Raw genomic sequence first — 17,417 nt, forward strand, 5'->3', positions numbered from 1 at the left:
TATTTTCTTTTAAAGCATTGTTTTCAATTATACTTGTAAGTAGATAACTAATTGCTTAATTATTATAAGAATTTAATTTTGATGTAATTATAGTGTAAAATATTTTATATAATTGTGTAATTATATTTTTTTTTATGATCATTCATGTAATCAATAAAAATAATAGTTATTTTTTATGATATGTTGTTACATAATTAAATACACGTGTAAATTAAAGTTGCTTTATTCTGATAATGCATCAAAATTAAATTTTTATTATAAATTAAATGATTTGTGTAAATTAAACTTTAGAATAAGTAACCTTATTAATTCTATTGCATAAAGATTGAACTTAAATAGGTATAATAATAACTGAAACTTTTAGAGCAACAACAAGCAAGGCAAGGAGTTCAAAATTAAACGAAAATATTTCATAAAAAAAATAATAAAAAATAGTCAGAATTTATTTTATTTAGTATCAATTAATTATTACTTGTTATTTTATTTTTGTCTTCGTAACATTATCGAAATTAAAATCCTTTCAATTTTAAATGAGTAATTGCGTATTATTAGAATATCATAATTAGGGAACAAAATCAGAAAAATATCAAAGAGGATTAGAAAAAAACAATATAATTTATTAAAATATTATTCCATAACGAGCGTACAACTCTTACTTCTTCTCTTCTGGCCTTGCCACCGCTGTTGATGACCTCTGGGATGCTCATAGCGGCGACTCCCTTGCTCTGATTTCTCGATTACTTGGAATTGTTTTTCTACCTATTAGGGCTGGCAATGGGTAGGGTAGGGTAGGGTTTGGACCATATCCTAACCCTATCCGCGGGTTGAAAATTCTATTAAAACTCTATCCTACCCTACCCGCGGGTTGAGAATCTCTCAACCCTAACCCTATCCGCATCCTAAAATTCTAAATCCTACCCTACTCTACCCTACCCGCAGAAAATATCAAATTTTTTCAAAGTAAATATAAAATTAAATCATTTCAAATTTTATACATATTAATAACATAAAAAATAACAAACTAATGCTTTAAATTACTAAAATTAACTAACTAGTTTAGTGGTTGTTCACTTATTGTAAGTCATTACATAAGATAGGTTGTGGGTTTAATTCTCACTTCCTTCACTATATACCTAATTTTTATAAAATATGTGTTATATTTGAGGTGCGGGTAGGGTAGGGTAGGGTAGGGTACACCCTAAACCCGTACCCTACCCTACCCGCAGGCATACCCGGACCATACTCAACCCTACCCGCTGCGGGTAGGGTATCCTACCCTACCCGAACCGGTTGGATCGGGTTGGATACTCGCGGGTAGGGTATGAATTGTCAGCCCTAACACCGATATGATCTTAGAGCAGTTTTTTTTGTGTGTTTTTTTTTTCTTCTTCCACTAATTGTTTTTTTCATCAGAGTTGCTCATAATGGATAATTATATCCGTTTAATTTAAAACCAATTGACAAATGGTCCGAATTGGTTTGTGATGATCGCATGTCAAAATTATTGCGTAGCATATTTGTAATTTGTAATGTTTTGTCGGAATTTTGAGTCCTTAGAACCTAACTCTGCTATGATACCATGTTACCATGGTACAAAGAGTTTAGGAAAGAAACTAAAAGTTATTTAAAAAAGTATTATTTTTATTATTCATTTTTTTTATCTGTAATTACAAGGTTCTTACTAATATATAGACTAAAAGTACGCTAAGAGTACACTCATTATGAAATAATATTCTAATAAATTATATTAATTTTTTTTCTAATCCTCTTTGATATTTTCTTAATTTTATTACCTAATTATAATATTCTAATTTTTTTTGCAAGAAATAGTTCTTTCATATCCAAAATATTTGAGCACAAGGAGAAAAGGAGAAAAGAGCAAGTACACTTACATTAGCATACTTACATTAGCATCAAATCGCTAATGAAAATGCTTGAAACTAATTATACTCATTCTCAAACTACAGCGAGATAACCTACTTAATGATAATAATACTACTCTTTTCAATGTTTAAGTAGAGATCAAAGATAGTAGCAGCTTATTACAGAGAACTCATTTTTTTTTATATTGCCATAAGATCACCATATTAAAATAATACTACTCTTTTTTTTTATTTAAAAAAGTATTATTTTTATTATTTATTTTTTTATTTATGATTATAAGGTTTTTATTAATATATAGACTAAGAGTATACTAAAAATTCACTAAGAGTACATTCGTTATGAAATAATATCCTAATAAATTATATTAATTTTTTTTCTAATCTTCTTTAATATTTTTTTGATTTTATTTTTTAATTACGATATTCTAATAAGTATATAGCAAAAAATATTATTCAGAAAGAGCTCGAAAGATAAGAATACAAAAAACAATACAACATATAATGAAAAAGAAAAGAGTGAAGACATTTGAACTAATCTTATTTAGTCACATCTACCTTCACCTCTTAACACTCCATTAAAACCTTGTTATATTAGCCTTGGTGGTTCCTTTGTTTTTGGCATCTCTATCTATATAATTTTCTTCATAGAGTGTTAATGGCACTATTGTAGTATTCTCATCAACACTTGGGAAGATCACTTGGAGGTGGTAACAAAGATTCATTTGGTCCTTTTCCATTATCCACAACAAATGCCATTTTCAATCCCCATGTTGTATGTATTTCCAAATGGCAATGCATAAACCAGACACCTAAAATGAAAAAAGAAAGAAAAAATCATGTATTGTTTAGAAAAAGGTAGTTGTTATCCAAATAAATCATTATATATTTAATCGTATAATATCATTTAAATATCAATATTTTCTATTGTTTTTCAATTTAATTTTGATATAAAATCTTTCATATATTCATCTAATCATATAATATCATTTAAATATCACTATTCAACTCTAATATATTAGTAAATTTGTAATTATATTATTTGTATGACTTATGAGACTCTTCTACATTAACATAAAAAAAAAAGTAGGTTGAAATTATTTTTGTTGTTTTTGTAATAAAATATGTAAATTTTCGTTGTTGTTTCTTTATTTTTTTTTTAAACCTAGAAAATTTACGTAATTTGGTTTTAGTGCTACTATTTGTTTATTACGTTAAATGTTAACGTGACAAATTAAATACTAACGAGCCATGTATTTTGTCACACTAGTGTTTAATGAAACAGCCTAATGGCTAAAACTGAAGTTTAAAATATTAAATTATATATCCATCAAGTGATCAAACCTAGAGTGTTTGAGAATTAACAATTTTAATCATAAAATAATGTAAACTAATTTTGCATTCATTATAAATGGAATAATTTGACAAAATTATCGAAAATAGATAATTTATTAGATAATTTTGTCAAACATTTTGTATAATTTTATCCAAAAACTCAAAATTTGATGGTATCAAATTAATTTATATTTTTCATAGTTAAAATTATTAGCACTCTAATTTTTCAAGGTAAAATATAGTATTTTATTTTGAAGCAGAAATTTATATGTACTTTTTTTTGTGCGAAATTAATAATTAAAAATAATTAAATAAAAATTTAGTTATATATATTAAATTATCTAATAACTTTTAACTATTAATTTCACGTAAAAACAATTTGCACATGAATTTTTACTTTATTACAGTAATAGTTTCTATTTTTACCTGGATTATCAGCTCTGAACCTTATGGCAACCCAGCCTCCAGAGGGAACACCAACTGTGTTTCTCTCCACAGGATCCACAAGATTAAACTTCTTAGTATCTTTATTAGGGTTGAAATTCCCTTTCCCCTTTCCAACCACAAAGAAATTGAATCCATGGAGATGAATTGGATGATTCTCAGGTGTTATCATCCCAGTATCTTGCAACACTAACTGAACCGTAGAGTTGTAACCAACCCTATAAACTCTTGTCCCTTTTGTGGTTCTCAAATTCGTTACTTGTGACCCTGTGAAGTTAAATAGTGCTGGAGGATTTGCTGGAAAATCATCTGTGAAAACTCCTTTGATGTTGAAGAACTTTGCTTGAAGAAGAGAAATCTTTGGCATCACGAAAGTCACGTTGTTGATGTCTGCTACCAATCTGGTTCCGTTTATGCAGGTGGCGCAAGGCGCGATGCCGAGGCCCACGGTGAACAGCAGGTTATGGTCAATCTTTAAAGGGACTCTCGCCGGATATTCTTTAGAGTTTAAGCTTCTTAAAGATTCTGTAAAAGCGGTGGAAACTGCCGTAGCATTTGTTGGAGGTAAGGAAGCCACTGTTGTGACGGTTGAGGCAAGGGTACCTGTACAAATTGTTAGAGATATAAGTATTCATATGATAATAGGAATAATAAAAGGTGGAAACTCAGGTGCAGTCAACTTCACGTGAAGTTGATAGATGATTTGACTAATTTGACTAAATTTTCATCTAACGGCTCTCAACTATCAACTTCACATGGAGTCGACTGCACCTGAGTTTTCACCATAATAAAAATGTTAAAAATTTAAATGACAGGGATTTTGTTAGGGTAATTATGATTATAGATGGGTGAAAACTCAGGTGCAGTCAACTTCACGTGAAGTTGATAACTGAGAGCCGTTAGATGATTTGACTGATTTGACTAAATTTTCATCTAACAGTTCTCAGCTATCAACTTCATATGAAGTCGAATACACCTGAGTTTCCATCTTATAGATTTAGTTGGATGGATTGATGAATTTCAAGTGAGAATTATAATTGTTAATTTATGATTTTGAGGAACAAGATAGAAGGACTATTGAGCACCAACAACTAGCTATTTTGGATTAATATTTAACGTAAAATGTATTTAATCTTTGTAATCGTAAGAGAAAGTTAAGATATAATAATTCATGTTATATATTCTTTATAAATTTGTATATAAATTCTACATAATATGAATGTAAATTATAATGGTTCAAACTTCAAAGTGTATACATGTAGAGAGAAGTTGATAAAATGTTATTAGTTTAGTGTGATAGTCCACTATTGACTGAAACTTACAAATTATACATAATTTATGTGTATGTGCATGCATGTGAGTAAAATACTTGATAGAAAATATCAAAAGTTTAGTATATTGATTAATGAAAATTAAAAACTAAAATACCTTGGTAATGTAACGTCGCAATGGCGGTTCTGTTGTCAACGGGAATGGGGGCGTCCATAAAAGGAGAGGCTGCAAGTAAGAAATTGCCGGTCTTGTGGTTGGCTTTTAGAAGAACATTTGTGGTCTGGCCGGGTGCTATGACAATGGTGTTTGTGTTGAATGGTTTTATGTATGTGGCATCAACCTCAACCACTGTGAGTTTGTGCCCTGCTACTTTGAAGAAGAGCTCTTCATTCAGCGCACCATTTATGATTCTTAGCAAATAGCTCTCTCCTGCTTTCACTTTCACTGTTAACCCTGCTGCCCAACAAATAAATGAGCCTCAGACATAGCCTTTACACTTTACTGAGTTATCTTATTCGCATATGAAACATATTTTAAATACCATACTTATTGATATTTATTAGATATGCATGCTTTTTTTATGTTTAATGGTATCTTAATAAAAAATATTTTTTTCGAACACGTTTGAACAAACTTAAATTCTATTGATGTTAGTATGTTCAACTTTATTCTAAATATATATTATTAAATTTAATTTAAAAATAATATATATTATTAATTATTAAAACAAAAAATATTTTATATAATTAAATAAAAATATTAAAAATAATTAAAAAATTAATTTATATTTTGATATCAAATAAATATCAAAATATTTTATATAATATATATATATATATATATATATATATATATATATATATATATATATATATTATGTCTCTATGTTTAATAAGAATTTAAAATTCGTGTATCCTGTATCATGTCGTATCTTGTATCCATATCAATGTGTGTACATCATAGGTATGTTATAATTTTAATACAAAATTTTTATGATTTTAATTTTAATATATTCACAATAAAAATGTAAATATTTTATATAATTATTTAATTATATCTATTATTTTTAAATAATTATTTATATAATTAATATAAAAAATAATTATTTTTATTAAAATATTATTATGTAATTAAATATATATATAAAATAATGCATTAAAATTAAATTTAATTATTATACTGCTATAGTTATTTTAAGTCACATTAACTTGGTCTAGGCTATGGTACTTGGTTTTCATTACCTTTTGAAGAACAACCTTGGATAGGTCCTACGTTGCCATTGATTGTATGTGCATCAGAAACATTTGGTGCTAATCCTGATTTCAAAGCTTCATTTATGATAGCCTCTGTATCTGATTTCCACCATTCACCTAATAAACAAAATAAAGTATTTCGGTAAACTATAAAAAGTCATTCTCTATTCTATTTGACTAGCCTATATATGTTCAAAGGAAAATCTTGATTTTGATTTTATTTTCTCTCATTCTTGACCATACAACCAGAGAAAATGTAATACTTAGATATAATAATTAAAAGTTTAATTACTTTATAAATCCTTATAGTTTTAATCCATTTTTAATTAAGTTGCTATAATTTAAACATTTATAATACAAAAACTTACACTATATAATAATTTTTAATCAGATCATTATAATTTAATATATTTTTAATTTAATCCCTAAAATTTAAAAAAATTTGTAATCAAAACTCTATAATTAAAGTACCATATATTAAGAAAAAATTGACATGGTATAGGAATTTGATTAGAAATGTTTAAATTATATGATTGAAAACTTTTGTATAATAATATAAAGACTTGAATACAAGATTTCAAATTATAAAGATAAAAAAATCTAAATATTAATTAAACCTTATAAAATATTCAAAAGGATAAAGTATATTTTTTATCTTTAAAATTTGTCAAAAATTTTAAAATATCTCTAAATTTTATTTTATTTCAATTTTGTTCTTAAAATTTTTAATTTATATCAAATATACCCCTGACAACTAAATTTTTAAAAAATTTAGGACTAATCCAGCAATAATGTATAACAACTATGCCTTATTCACTTGTATTAAAGGTTGTTCTTATGAAATTGTTGTTGAATTAATTTTAAATTTTTTAAAAAATTAGCTGTTAGACGTATATTTGATACAAATAAAATTTTTTAAAAAAAATTAAAATAAAATAAAACTTAAAAATACTTTAAAAATTTTTAACAAACTTTAAAGACAACAAATGTCCCTTAGTCTGTTATTAAACTTACTCAATATGATAACTTGTTCCCTATTAGGTTTGGGAAATGGGTAAGGAACTCCAAGCTTGGGCAAGATAACAAGGGCACCATGAACAGTGGCCCTAAGCCATAGGATATGTGCATGCCACCATAGTGTGCCTCTCTGGCCTGTGAGTGTGAACTTATAAACATAGGCTTGGCCCGGTTCAATTGGGCATTGAGTGATGTATGCTGGCCCATCAGCCCAACCTGTTCTCAGTTGTTTCACCCCATGCCTGTCCAATTTTCATTTATCAATTTTTTTTACTTTTAATTTTGTCTTTTTTTTTTTAAAGAAAAACCTAAAATAGTCTCTGACAATTATCTCGAAAGACAACGAGATCCTTGACAAAAAAAAAAATCTAATCCGATCTCTGATAATTACTTCGAAAGGACAACGAGATTTCTGTGCCAAAAAAAAAATTAATGTTATTTTTTTGGCATAGGGACTAATCAGTCCCAAAAAAAAAATATCAGAGGCCGAATTAAGTGTTTTTTTTTTTCTTGGGATCTCGTCCTTTCGAGGTAATTGTCGGGGCCGGACGACGGGGTATTCACTCTTTTTTTTAATTTTTGTTTCTAATGTTAGTTTGTTTCCTTAAATACTAACTAGTATGTTAAATATTGCCATAACTTTTTATATCAATAAGTCCCTTCAACATTTAACAAAAGAGTACAACTAAAGAACTAACTGTTTATCAAATCAATGTCAGTTAACAGTTATTTTTTAAAAATTTTATTTCAATATCAGTTAATAGTTATTTTTTAAAATTTTATTTTTAACTCATATTAATATTTAAATGAATATTCAACTGTATAATAAAAAAATATCCAAAATTCTACTAAAAAGAATATTCAAAAATGAAATAGAATATTCAAAGTTAGTGGTGATTTTGTTGAAAGCCATGAGAGAGATGAATAATATGAATCTGGAATTGAAATGAGATCTTAATAAGTATGGATAAAAAAATGTTAGTAAAAAAAAAGTTATTTAAAAAAAATTAATAAAAAAAATAGCACCCTGTACTTTTTCTTAACAAAATAAATTTTATTAACTAAAAAAGAGATTTAAGATCAAAACCACAAAAAATACGAAATCAATAATTACATATTTTATCAAAATCAAAATCTTATTTAATCCTTGTTAAATAATAAAAAAGTAGTAGAAAAAAGAAGGATATTATTTAGAATGATAAAAAAAAAACACTATAACACTAATTAGTACTTACCAATGGATGGTAAGATTGTATTTGACATGGTTGACCACCTTAACAAGAAGAGTGTCATCTTCCCTAGCATATATGGTGGGACCTGGGAACTTTCCGTTTACAGTCACAATAGGCTTTGTTGAGCACAACTTTGTAGCATTCTTCATAACCACCTATTACACATTTCATTAACCAATTAATTAATCAAAAATGATAGGGAGCCAGCTGTTTTTAGTAATTTTGACTATTATTAATTTATGTATATAAATTTTTAAAAATATAAATATAAATTGTATTAATTTATATATATAAATTTTAGTAAATATAAATTTAAATAATTTTTTTTTGTATACAAATACCTATAAATATAGATACAAATTATTATTAGTTAAGTACTGATTTAAAAAGATAATATTTATTAATCATATAGTATTGGTATTAATTAATTTTTATCATATAGAAATATAAGGAGTTATTTCTTCAAAAATAATAACAAAAAAATATAACTAACTAAATAACTAACTAATTGGAGCATGCATGCATCTACCAAATTTTTATATTATATATATATATGCAACATGCCCAATTGAACAAATTGTACGTTTTATTAATTAACCAAAATATTATATACATAAAACATTATAAAAGTGAATCATTTTTCACCCCCTTGGAATCAAATGTTATATATTCCTATCTAAGTAACTAGGTACTTTCCTATTTTCAACTTTTATGTGTTTTATTGAAGCTATAAAACAACTGAATTAAGAAAAGAAGTTATGATTAAGCAAAAGGAAGCCTAGCCGACGCTAAAGAAGTTATATCACTACTTTTTTTGTTGATGTATTTAGAAACAGGGGATATCATTGATGGGTCAAGGGATATGCATTTAAAGCCTTAATTTATTCTCTTAATTCTTCTTTTAATATTTAAATAGATAAAAATTTAAATATATATTATTTTTGAAAAACATAAAAAATAACAAAATTTAAAACTTTTTAATTTAGAAATTAAGCGAATAAATTAAGATTCTTTATCATTTTTTCATATTTAAAATATAATATAAAATGATAGATATATAATTCAATGATTGACATAGGAAAAAAAACAAAATGCTTAAGACATTGACATGGATAATTACTAGTATGATAATGGGAAGTTGGGTAATAAAAGGATTTATTAGTTTGTTATTTTTTATAAACAAGAAAAATATTTGGATGCATACAAAAAAAAATATTATTAGATTAATTACTAAAGTGGTAATAATAATAATTGAAAGAGTAAAGGGACAAATAAACTTCTGGTGATTTAATTACACTTCGGACAAATTAATTCTTAAAAAAAAAGTGCCAACAAAATCTTTTAGAATAAAAAATGCATACACAATATCTTTAAATTAGTCCCTATGATTAGGATAGGAGATTTTAATTCGAACTAACTTGTCAGCGTTTGTTATGCTAAAAGACTTTATTGATAGTTTTTTTAAAAATTAATCTATTCGAAATATAATTCCTCAATAATTTGTTTCTCACATTATTCTAAATCAAAACTAAAATCTATTCAAATAAGTTGAAATGCAATGCAGCTACCTACATTAAACTTGTAGTGGCGAACCATGGCTTCCACTGATGATAGTGGAAGCATGCATATCGCTAGAAGTAGCATGGTTCGAATTCCGAATGCCGTTGCCGCCGCCGCCGCCATAGCCACCCCTTTTGAGAGTAATAATAATCTACAAGTACTTTAGATTCCAAATTCTTTGGTAGCTATGTATATTTTGATATGTTCTTCCCTAGAATATAATGCAATGCAAGACTAAACATGAAGGACAACCTTATATAAAGGTGTACACATATTCATACACATTGCTACAATGTCCTTTTAATTAGTTGGTTGAAGGAATACTTAAGAGGTAAGTTGTATATACATTGTAAAGTATAAATTAATCCAAAACAACAAAAACCAAAAGATGAGGACCATAAAAGTTCTGTTATATTTTTTACTTGTGTATCACATAAAGTAGTTATATCCATCAAACTAGGACACTTTTTGAAGCTAAGCTAGTTGTATATGTGTGTGTGTTTTGGGGTTATGATATGTGTCTATTTTCTTTTTCTTTGGTCCACCTTCATATATGGTAAAGTACAACGATCTTCAAGCCACCAATATACGATATTATCCATTATTATATTGGTGAAATAATTAATGTATATATATATAGTGAAGGATGAAAATATTTGGTAACAAAAACATATTAATAAAAAAAAGGCTAAAACTTGTCTTATTTAATTTTTATTAATTGTTGTAGTTTTGGTTTTTTTTTTTTTTCCTAACATGATACATACATTATACATGTATTTATTGCTATGAAAAACATTGCCATTAGAACGTTATTAATTAGTTGTTTATAAATTAAACAATTTAAGTTGGTCGAATTATTAGTTCATTTAATTTGTTCACTTAAGCATATATGGGATGTTTAAATTCCATTTTATTTATGCAGTTATTTATTGCCAAACAAAAACTCTTGAATAAAATTCAGATTTAAGGTGGATTAATTTTTAACCTAAAAATCAATAAATAATTTGCTCTATTAGCTTAGTGAAAAGAGATAGAGATACTATTTATTGTGTACTCTTAGAGTGCTATCTATGTTTATACTCATTGTAATTTGCAACCAAACCATATATTTGATAATAATTATATTGAATATCTTAATGGCTTAATTTTAAAATTTAATACAATAAAAAAATATTGAGAATTATTTTTTAGTTAGCTGACATTACTCAATTTTAGTATTTAAGTTTGTAATTTAAAATTTAAAATTTATAATTTAAAATAAATAAAATATTAAAAAAAATTGACACCTAGATTACTCTAATAATCTCCATAGAGAAAACAAAAGACAAATTAAAAAGGACTTCTTTAATCAAGTGGGATATGGAATTAATTCACGACATTCAGTCCGTGCAACAATAGTTAAAACAATAACTCTTATCATTAAAACAAATTAAAAAGCAATATAAATATTTGTACATTATGAGAGAAAGAAACGTAGTTAACAAGTTGATTATTGTTATGGCTTTGCCGTTGAAGAAGTGCATGTGCATTAATGCACTAATATAGTATGCGACACATACATGCGACAATAGTATCAGGATGTTAATAACCCAACATAAGTTTTTATTTGGTGAACTATGGTTTTCAAGAACTGTTGAGATAATGAGATATAATAAATAGAGTTGGCACTTATCTGTGGCAACGGCACACACATATATATATAATAATTACATCAAACAAGTTCCTTCCTGAAAGCTAAAGATTTTAAGAGTGGTTAGCAGTTCATATCAATAAAACTAAAGTTTCTTCACGTTGACCACTATTTATATACATGTCGCTATTATTAAAAATATATATTATTTGTTATTTTTTCACGTTTACAAATATTTAACCTCTGTCGTTTTTGAGTCCAACATACTCATTTATCTCACTTTTACCCTCTCCCAAAATGCTACTCCTATATGTAATGGTTGACAAAAGCTAATGTTACGTGGTGCTCAACATTTGATATTACTGCATGAAATACGTAAATGTTTTGTTACAAGGCTATGATTTTTCACCACGTGAATAATGTCCTCTGTTCTTCTTGGTTATCACATTTGTAGGACCAAATATTTTTGTGCACACTAACACACACAAGGTTTTACAGGTTACTTTTTGGTACATATAAAAGTATAGGAAGAGTTTCAAGTGTACCGGAAAGACAGTGTTCCAGTTGTTTTAACCGTTGATCTAAATTATAAAAAATATATATAATATATATTAATTAAAATCAACGGTTAAAATAACTGGAATATTGGTGTTCCCGGTACACTTGAAATTTTTCCAAAAGTATATAAGATTCATCAAAAAAGCTATTCATATCAGCCACCAATATATTTATATATAAATACATGTATAGTTTAATTTATTTTTAATGTATATTTGTATTCCAACATATATTTTATACTGGTGACTGATTTTAGTGGCTAATTTTAATGTACATGTAGCATATATAGTCGAAAATTCACGTATTCTCTCTTAATTTTTATTATGATATAGAAATGGTGAGACGTTCTTTACTTTGATTTGCACTATAAATAATATAAAATTATAAAGCCTCCTTCAGTATTTAGAATTGGAAAAGTATAGGTAGACAATCAGGGGCGGAGCTAGAAGAAATATTAGAGGGGGCAAAAAATATTTATACAATAAAATAAGACTAAAATAAAATTTTAAGGGGGGGCTAAACTGAAATTTACATATAATTTACATGTAAAAAATTAAAATTAGGGGGGTCATTGCCCCCTTTTCCTTGTACATAGCTCCGCCCCTGTAGACAATGAGAATACTAAACAATGTGAACAATGAATATGTCGAATGTTCAATTCAATAGGTATGCAGATGATTATGTTCATTATTTTTATTTGGATAATTATTTCTTTTGATTCGATTTACTCATGCACAGTTAACAATAGCTGAATGTTCAATTCACTAAGTGTGCAGATGGTTATTTTAATGTTAAGGTTTAAGAGGTAACTTGGAAATAGAGTATTTTTTTACTTTATTGGGTCAATTCTAAAGTCCATTATTTATATTGTTAACAAAAGTCATTGTCTATCTAACAAAACCATTTAGAATTTTATTTTTTGGAACATTTAAGTATGTATTTTGTATTGTTACTCATCTTACTACCTTAAATTTCGGCATAGTAACAACTAAACTCTTACTCATTTAAGTATCTTATTTGATCATATAGAGTAATTCAATTGCAATTAATCAAATAACAATATTATTATTTGTAGTAAGATGGTACCTTGGAGTAAGATCTATAAACCTTTGGAATTTGCTTAAGTTGAAAATTTTAAGTTGTATCGTCGCGGCCTGATTTCTTATATTAATTAAAAATTTCGATTATAATGGATAACATATAATCTGTAAAAGAATTAAAAAATTTCACCTTAGGATGCAATTTGACCAAATAAAAGTGTTACTCTCTAAAAGAAGATACTAAAATAAACATGGTGAATTATATGCTAAAGATGTAAGTTTATAGATCTTTTCTTTTATGTGATGAAAGAAAGATTAAAAATACTAGAACCCACATTTTGAACATTAATAAAATAATAAAAAGTAACTATAAAAAAAATTTAATTCTCTCTCTATACAACCTGAATCTGTATAATAGAGTGTCCTAATAAACATATGACAGTGTCCTAATAAACATATGACGCTGCATAAGTGATGCTCGCCCCAATCAATATTAATATAAGCAAAACATAACTCCGTCAGATTCAAAAGACTGATATTATATGCATTACCTTTATATACACATTTCTCGTACACTTTCACTTTTAATAATAAAAGCTATTCATAAAAATTGAGAAAGATAAAAATTTATGTTTTTAAATCATTGAGAAAGTATACACAAAAAGCTGTAAAAATATCATTTTTCGTCTCAAAAACCTTGAAGTCGACATAAAATATGGGTGACACTAAATTTCCATGAAAATAGTCATCATAATATGTTAGTTGGAGAGCTGAAGAGAGCTAAGAGGAAAATTCTGCAAAATAAATAGCATGCATACCAGTGAATATTCACATGCAATTGTCATCTAACGATTCTTAACCATTAATTTCACATGAAGACAATTGCATGTGAATTTTCACCATACAATGATTATGAAACAAACTTAGAACAGAGAAAAGGGACACAATGATTCTCAAAAGAAGGGGAGGGGGGGATTCAGCAAAGACTGAACTGAGAATGACCAAGGAGAGAAGGTATAAGTAAAATAGAGGAAGAGATAGCAGGAAGCTTTATTGATGGTAAGTGTTTAAGCTTAATGTCTTGCTTAGGGAAGAGGAAACATATTGCACAAGTGGCGCATCAGGGAAGAAGAGACAGCATAAATGCATGAGAAAATTATAGAAATAAGGATTGCTGAATGTATGCAGAGTGGTTACTGACGAGAGAGTGTAGCAACAGAACTAACACAACATTAGACTGATAATACCCACATACCCCCTTTAAAATCCATTATTGATGCTGCTTGTGTGGGAAAAAAGGGGATTTGACACTCTCGCATATCATCTCGGTGGGAATTTCTGGGATACGCAAAGATTCTGATTGGGATCCCAGCATGACCCCGGCTGAGGCGATTGAGACACAAACTGATATCTCGTACAATCTCATCCTAGGTTGTTTTTGGGATGGGATGGGAACCCAAGATTCCACTGAGATTTTGCAAGATTAACTACTCTGTATGTTATATGGCAAAACTAGTTCCAGAATGTTACCAAATCTACAATATATAATGTAACACACAAAATATGTCAAAATTCAAAAATAGCTTGTTTTAAAACATTAGAAATGTTGTATATGTTTAAGCATCCCGGAAGTGCAATTGTGAAATATGATATAAATTCTAAAAAGAAAAATAAGAGTCTCACATAATACCAGAGTTAATATTAGGAAACTTTATTCAGATAACAGTTTGAAGCAGTACAAAACCAGCTGTCTGCAATGTCTCCATAAAAAATGGAACAGAAAATTCAATGAGGGAAATAAGAGGAATTCACAGTTTTGCACCAAAAGAACTTGTGACAATTTCATTTCCCTGCATTTAAAAGAGAAGAAATAATATATGAATGAATGCAGAAAATGTGAACATAAGAAAAATACATAGAGATTCCAACTCAAAGTAGGAGCTTTCTTCATCGAGGAAAGTATATTTGCCCCCTTGGTGGTCCAAGATTCTTTATAAATTTTATCCATTAAAAATTTAATCAATGGGTGAGATTAAAGCATTTTTATTATATAAAAATAACTTTATAAAACATACTTAATGAAATATTCAAAGAATACATTTAACTTTGTAATATCTATTTTATCCTTCTCTTTCACTAACCCTTGACTTCCCTCTTCCCCTTCGTCATGTCTATATTGGCAAACTCATCTTCTTACCTTGTCCCTCGCTTCCGCCCCCTCCTCCTCCCACCTTTTTCTTCTTCTACAATCTTCCCTCAAAGAGAAAGAATCAAAAGAAAAAAGTAAAAAAAAAAAAAAAAACTAAAGAAACCTCGCATTCTAAGACAATACCATATCCCAACAAGCGACGCAATCAAGAAATAAAAAATATACTTTTTGTTACGATGACTCCTCCCTCGATCCCAGTTAATATTTTGTTCTGAGTTACACCTATTGATGCTTTAATTGATAACATACAAGACCCGTTTTGGATCTAAGTTGGTCTGGATCATTGTATATAACTAGCAGCCATGGAGATATAGTCAATAACATGGATATTTTGCTCAATGTAGTGGCCTGTTCAAGCATCTTCCTAAGAAGTCCAAGGTGCATAAAGAGGAATGGGATAAAATGAAAGAAATGGAAAAAGAAAGGACAAAAAAAAGGTCATTTTTTGCTATAATTTTATATACTTTTATAAAAAGCACCAAGATCCTGATGTTAGATTTTGACAACCCCTCTCTCCAAACTTTTAGGTAAGAAACCAGCTAGGTGAAAAGGATAAGCCGGCAGCTAAAATGGCAATACAGGAGAGGCAGCTTCACGTTCCAGAAATATGACAAATAGCATAGCATGTGTAGGCAAACAATGCATGCTTGACAGAAAGTTTGATGGTCCATGTACCTTAGTAAACTGCAAATGAGCTAAGAGCAGCATCTTAAGGCTCAACCATTCACTCATTAAACAGAAATCATAAATGAAGTACAGTTCGATACGCAACACTTTATGTGCATCTACCTAACAACTTGAACCATTGGGATAAAAAGTCGCATAACATTACCCCTTCAATTCTAATTCTGCCTTAAAAATGGTTTAACCCAAATTCTATAGCAACACAAATGCAGAATGTTTATTAAAACATGGCAGTGTGGAAGTGATGAGAATTCATGATGGGATACCTGAGAATTGTTGGAGGGCGTCGTCGTAGGGGTCTCGACGTCCTTGGACCTGGCTAATCTGGGCATCCCAAGCAAGCTGAGAGTTATGGCGCTCAAAGGTCCAAAAGCCATAGGGCCTCATTGGGAGACTCCACATCTCCTTGGTCTTGGCGCACCTGTCTTTCACGGCATATACATGCTCCCTGAACTTCTTATCCCTTTCCTCTGGATCCTCCATCATCTTCAGTACCAAGTGCCTCGCAAATTCCATTATGAATCCCATCTCTATTCTCTTCTATTCTCTTTATATACACTATCACCACCAACAACAATAACAACAGTAAAACAATCAACAACAAATCCCCTCATAAACCCTAACCTACTATGCAAATATGGAAATAATCAATTCAATTGAATGTCAAACCAAATATAATCCACAAAGTAACTAGAATTTTCGCATAATCTATCTATATATTTTAGAATTGATTAAATGAAATAAGAGACATCGTCACAATCATTTAAAACAAGTATGTCTGCAAAAAAAAAAAAAAAAACTTAGAGAAATGTTTGATCGCAATCAATAATATTATGTAGCTTCAGATTTGGGACTCGAAGAACATAAGCAATAAACAGGACCAGAGAAGAACCTCAATGTAATCAGAACAAGAAACTAGATCCGTCGATGGTGATTGAACTGGCTCTAAAATTGCTCGACTAAATGTTAGTGTTAGTTTTTTGTTTTTGGCTTGAGCAAGATAGGATTCTCTTTTTTTCTCTGTCTCTCTCTTTTTTTTTTCAGTTCCAGGGTTCTTGAAAAAATTATCATTTTTATTATTAAAAAATATTTAAATACAAAAATTTAATTAAATAATTATATAAAATTTTTTATAATGTAATTTATTATTCAAATTATTTTAAAAAATAGATATTATAATTTTTATTTTGATAGTATTTTTATTCATAAATTTATACAAACACATAATATAAACAATAAGGTATAAAATAACATAATTAAAATAGAAATAATAACATTATTGCCCTTATTTTACATTATTTCA

General features: G+C 28.1%; 2 protein-coding genes across 3 annotated transcripts; both read right to left on the bottom strand.

Moving 5' to 3' along the window:
- Nucleotides 1–2,315: 2,315 nt before the first annotated feature.
- On the bottom strand, nt 2,316–10,242 carry LOC112720030 (laccase-4). Of its 2 annotated transcripts, none has more exons than XM_025770829.3 (7): nt 10,006–10,242; nt 8,437–8,588; nt 7,199–7,443; nt 6,173–6,301; nt 5,088–5,384; nt 3,642–4,262; nt 2,316–2,692 (listed from the first exon to the last, which is right to left on the bottom strand). In XM_025770829.3, the coding sequence occupies exons 1-7, from the start codon at nt 10,114–10,116 to the stop codon at nt 2,562–2,564; spliced, it is 1,686 nt and encodes a 561-aa protein (XP_025626614.1). In that variant the 5' UTR covers nt 10,117–10,242; the 3' UTR covers nt 2,316–2,561. The 2 variants fall into 2 exon arrangements, with proteins under 2 accessions (XP_025626614.1, XP_025626613.1); XM_025770828.3 differs by having other exon boundaries at nt 5,088–5,387; nt 10,006–10,225.
- Nucleotides 10,243–14,908: 4,666 nt separating this feature from the next.
- Nucleotides 14,909–17,195, bottom strand: LOC112720031 (uncharacterized). The gene is made up of 3 exons (XM_025770830.2): nt 17,007–17,195; nt 16,381–16,672; nt 14,909–15,071 (listed from the first exon to the last, which is right to left on the bottom strand). Exons 2-3 carry the CDS (start codon nt 16,640–16,642, stop codon nt 15,064–15,066), a joined length of 270 nt encoding a protein of 89 aa, XP_025626615.1. The 5' UTR covers nt 16,643–16,672; nt 17,007–17,195; the 3' UTR covers nt 14,909–15,063.
- Nucleotides 17,196–17,417: the final 222 nt, after the last annotated feature.

This window comes from Arachis hypogaea, chromosome 11 (assembly GCF_003086295.3).
Source record: "Arachis hypogaea cultivar Tifrunner chromosome 11, arahy.Tifrunner.gnm2.J5K5, whole genome shotgun sequence".
In the NCBI taxonomy this organism is placed as follows: Eukaryota; Viridiplantae; Streptophyta; class Magnoliopsida; order Fabales; family Fabaceae; genus Arachis; species Arachis hypogaea.

Coding starts and splice junctions, on each gene's coding strand:
- LOC112720030 (XM_025770828.3), bottom strand. CDS start 10,116: ATGGCGGCGGCGGCGGCAACGGCATTCGGAATTCGAACCATGCTACTT. Junction 7,444..8,436: donor TACAATCTTACCATCCATTG/GTAAGTACTAAT, acceptor AAAATTGGACAG/GCATGGGGTGAAACAACTGA. Junction 4,263..5,087: donor TGCGACGTTACATTACCAAG/GTATTTTAGTTT, acceptor CAATTTGTACAG/GTACCCTTGCCTCAACCGTC.
- LOC112720031 (XM_025770830.2), bottom strand. CDS start 16,642: ATGGGATTCATAATGGAATTTGCGAGGCACTTGGTACTGAAGATGATG.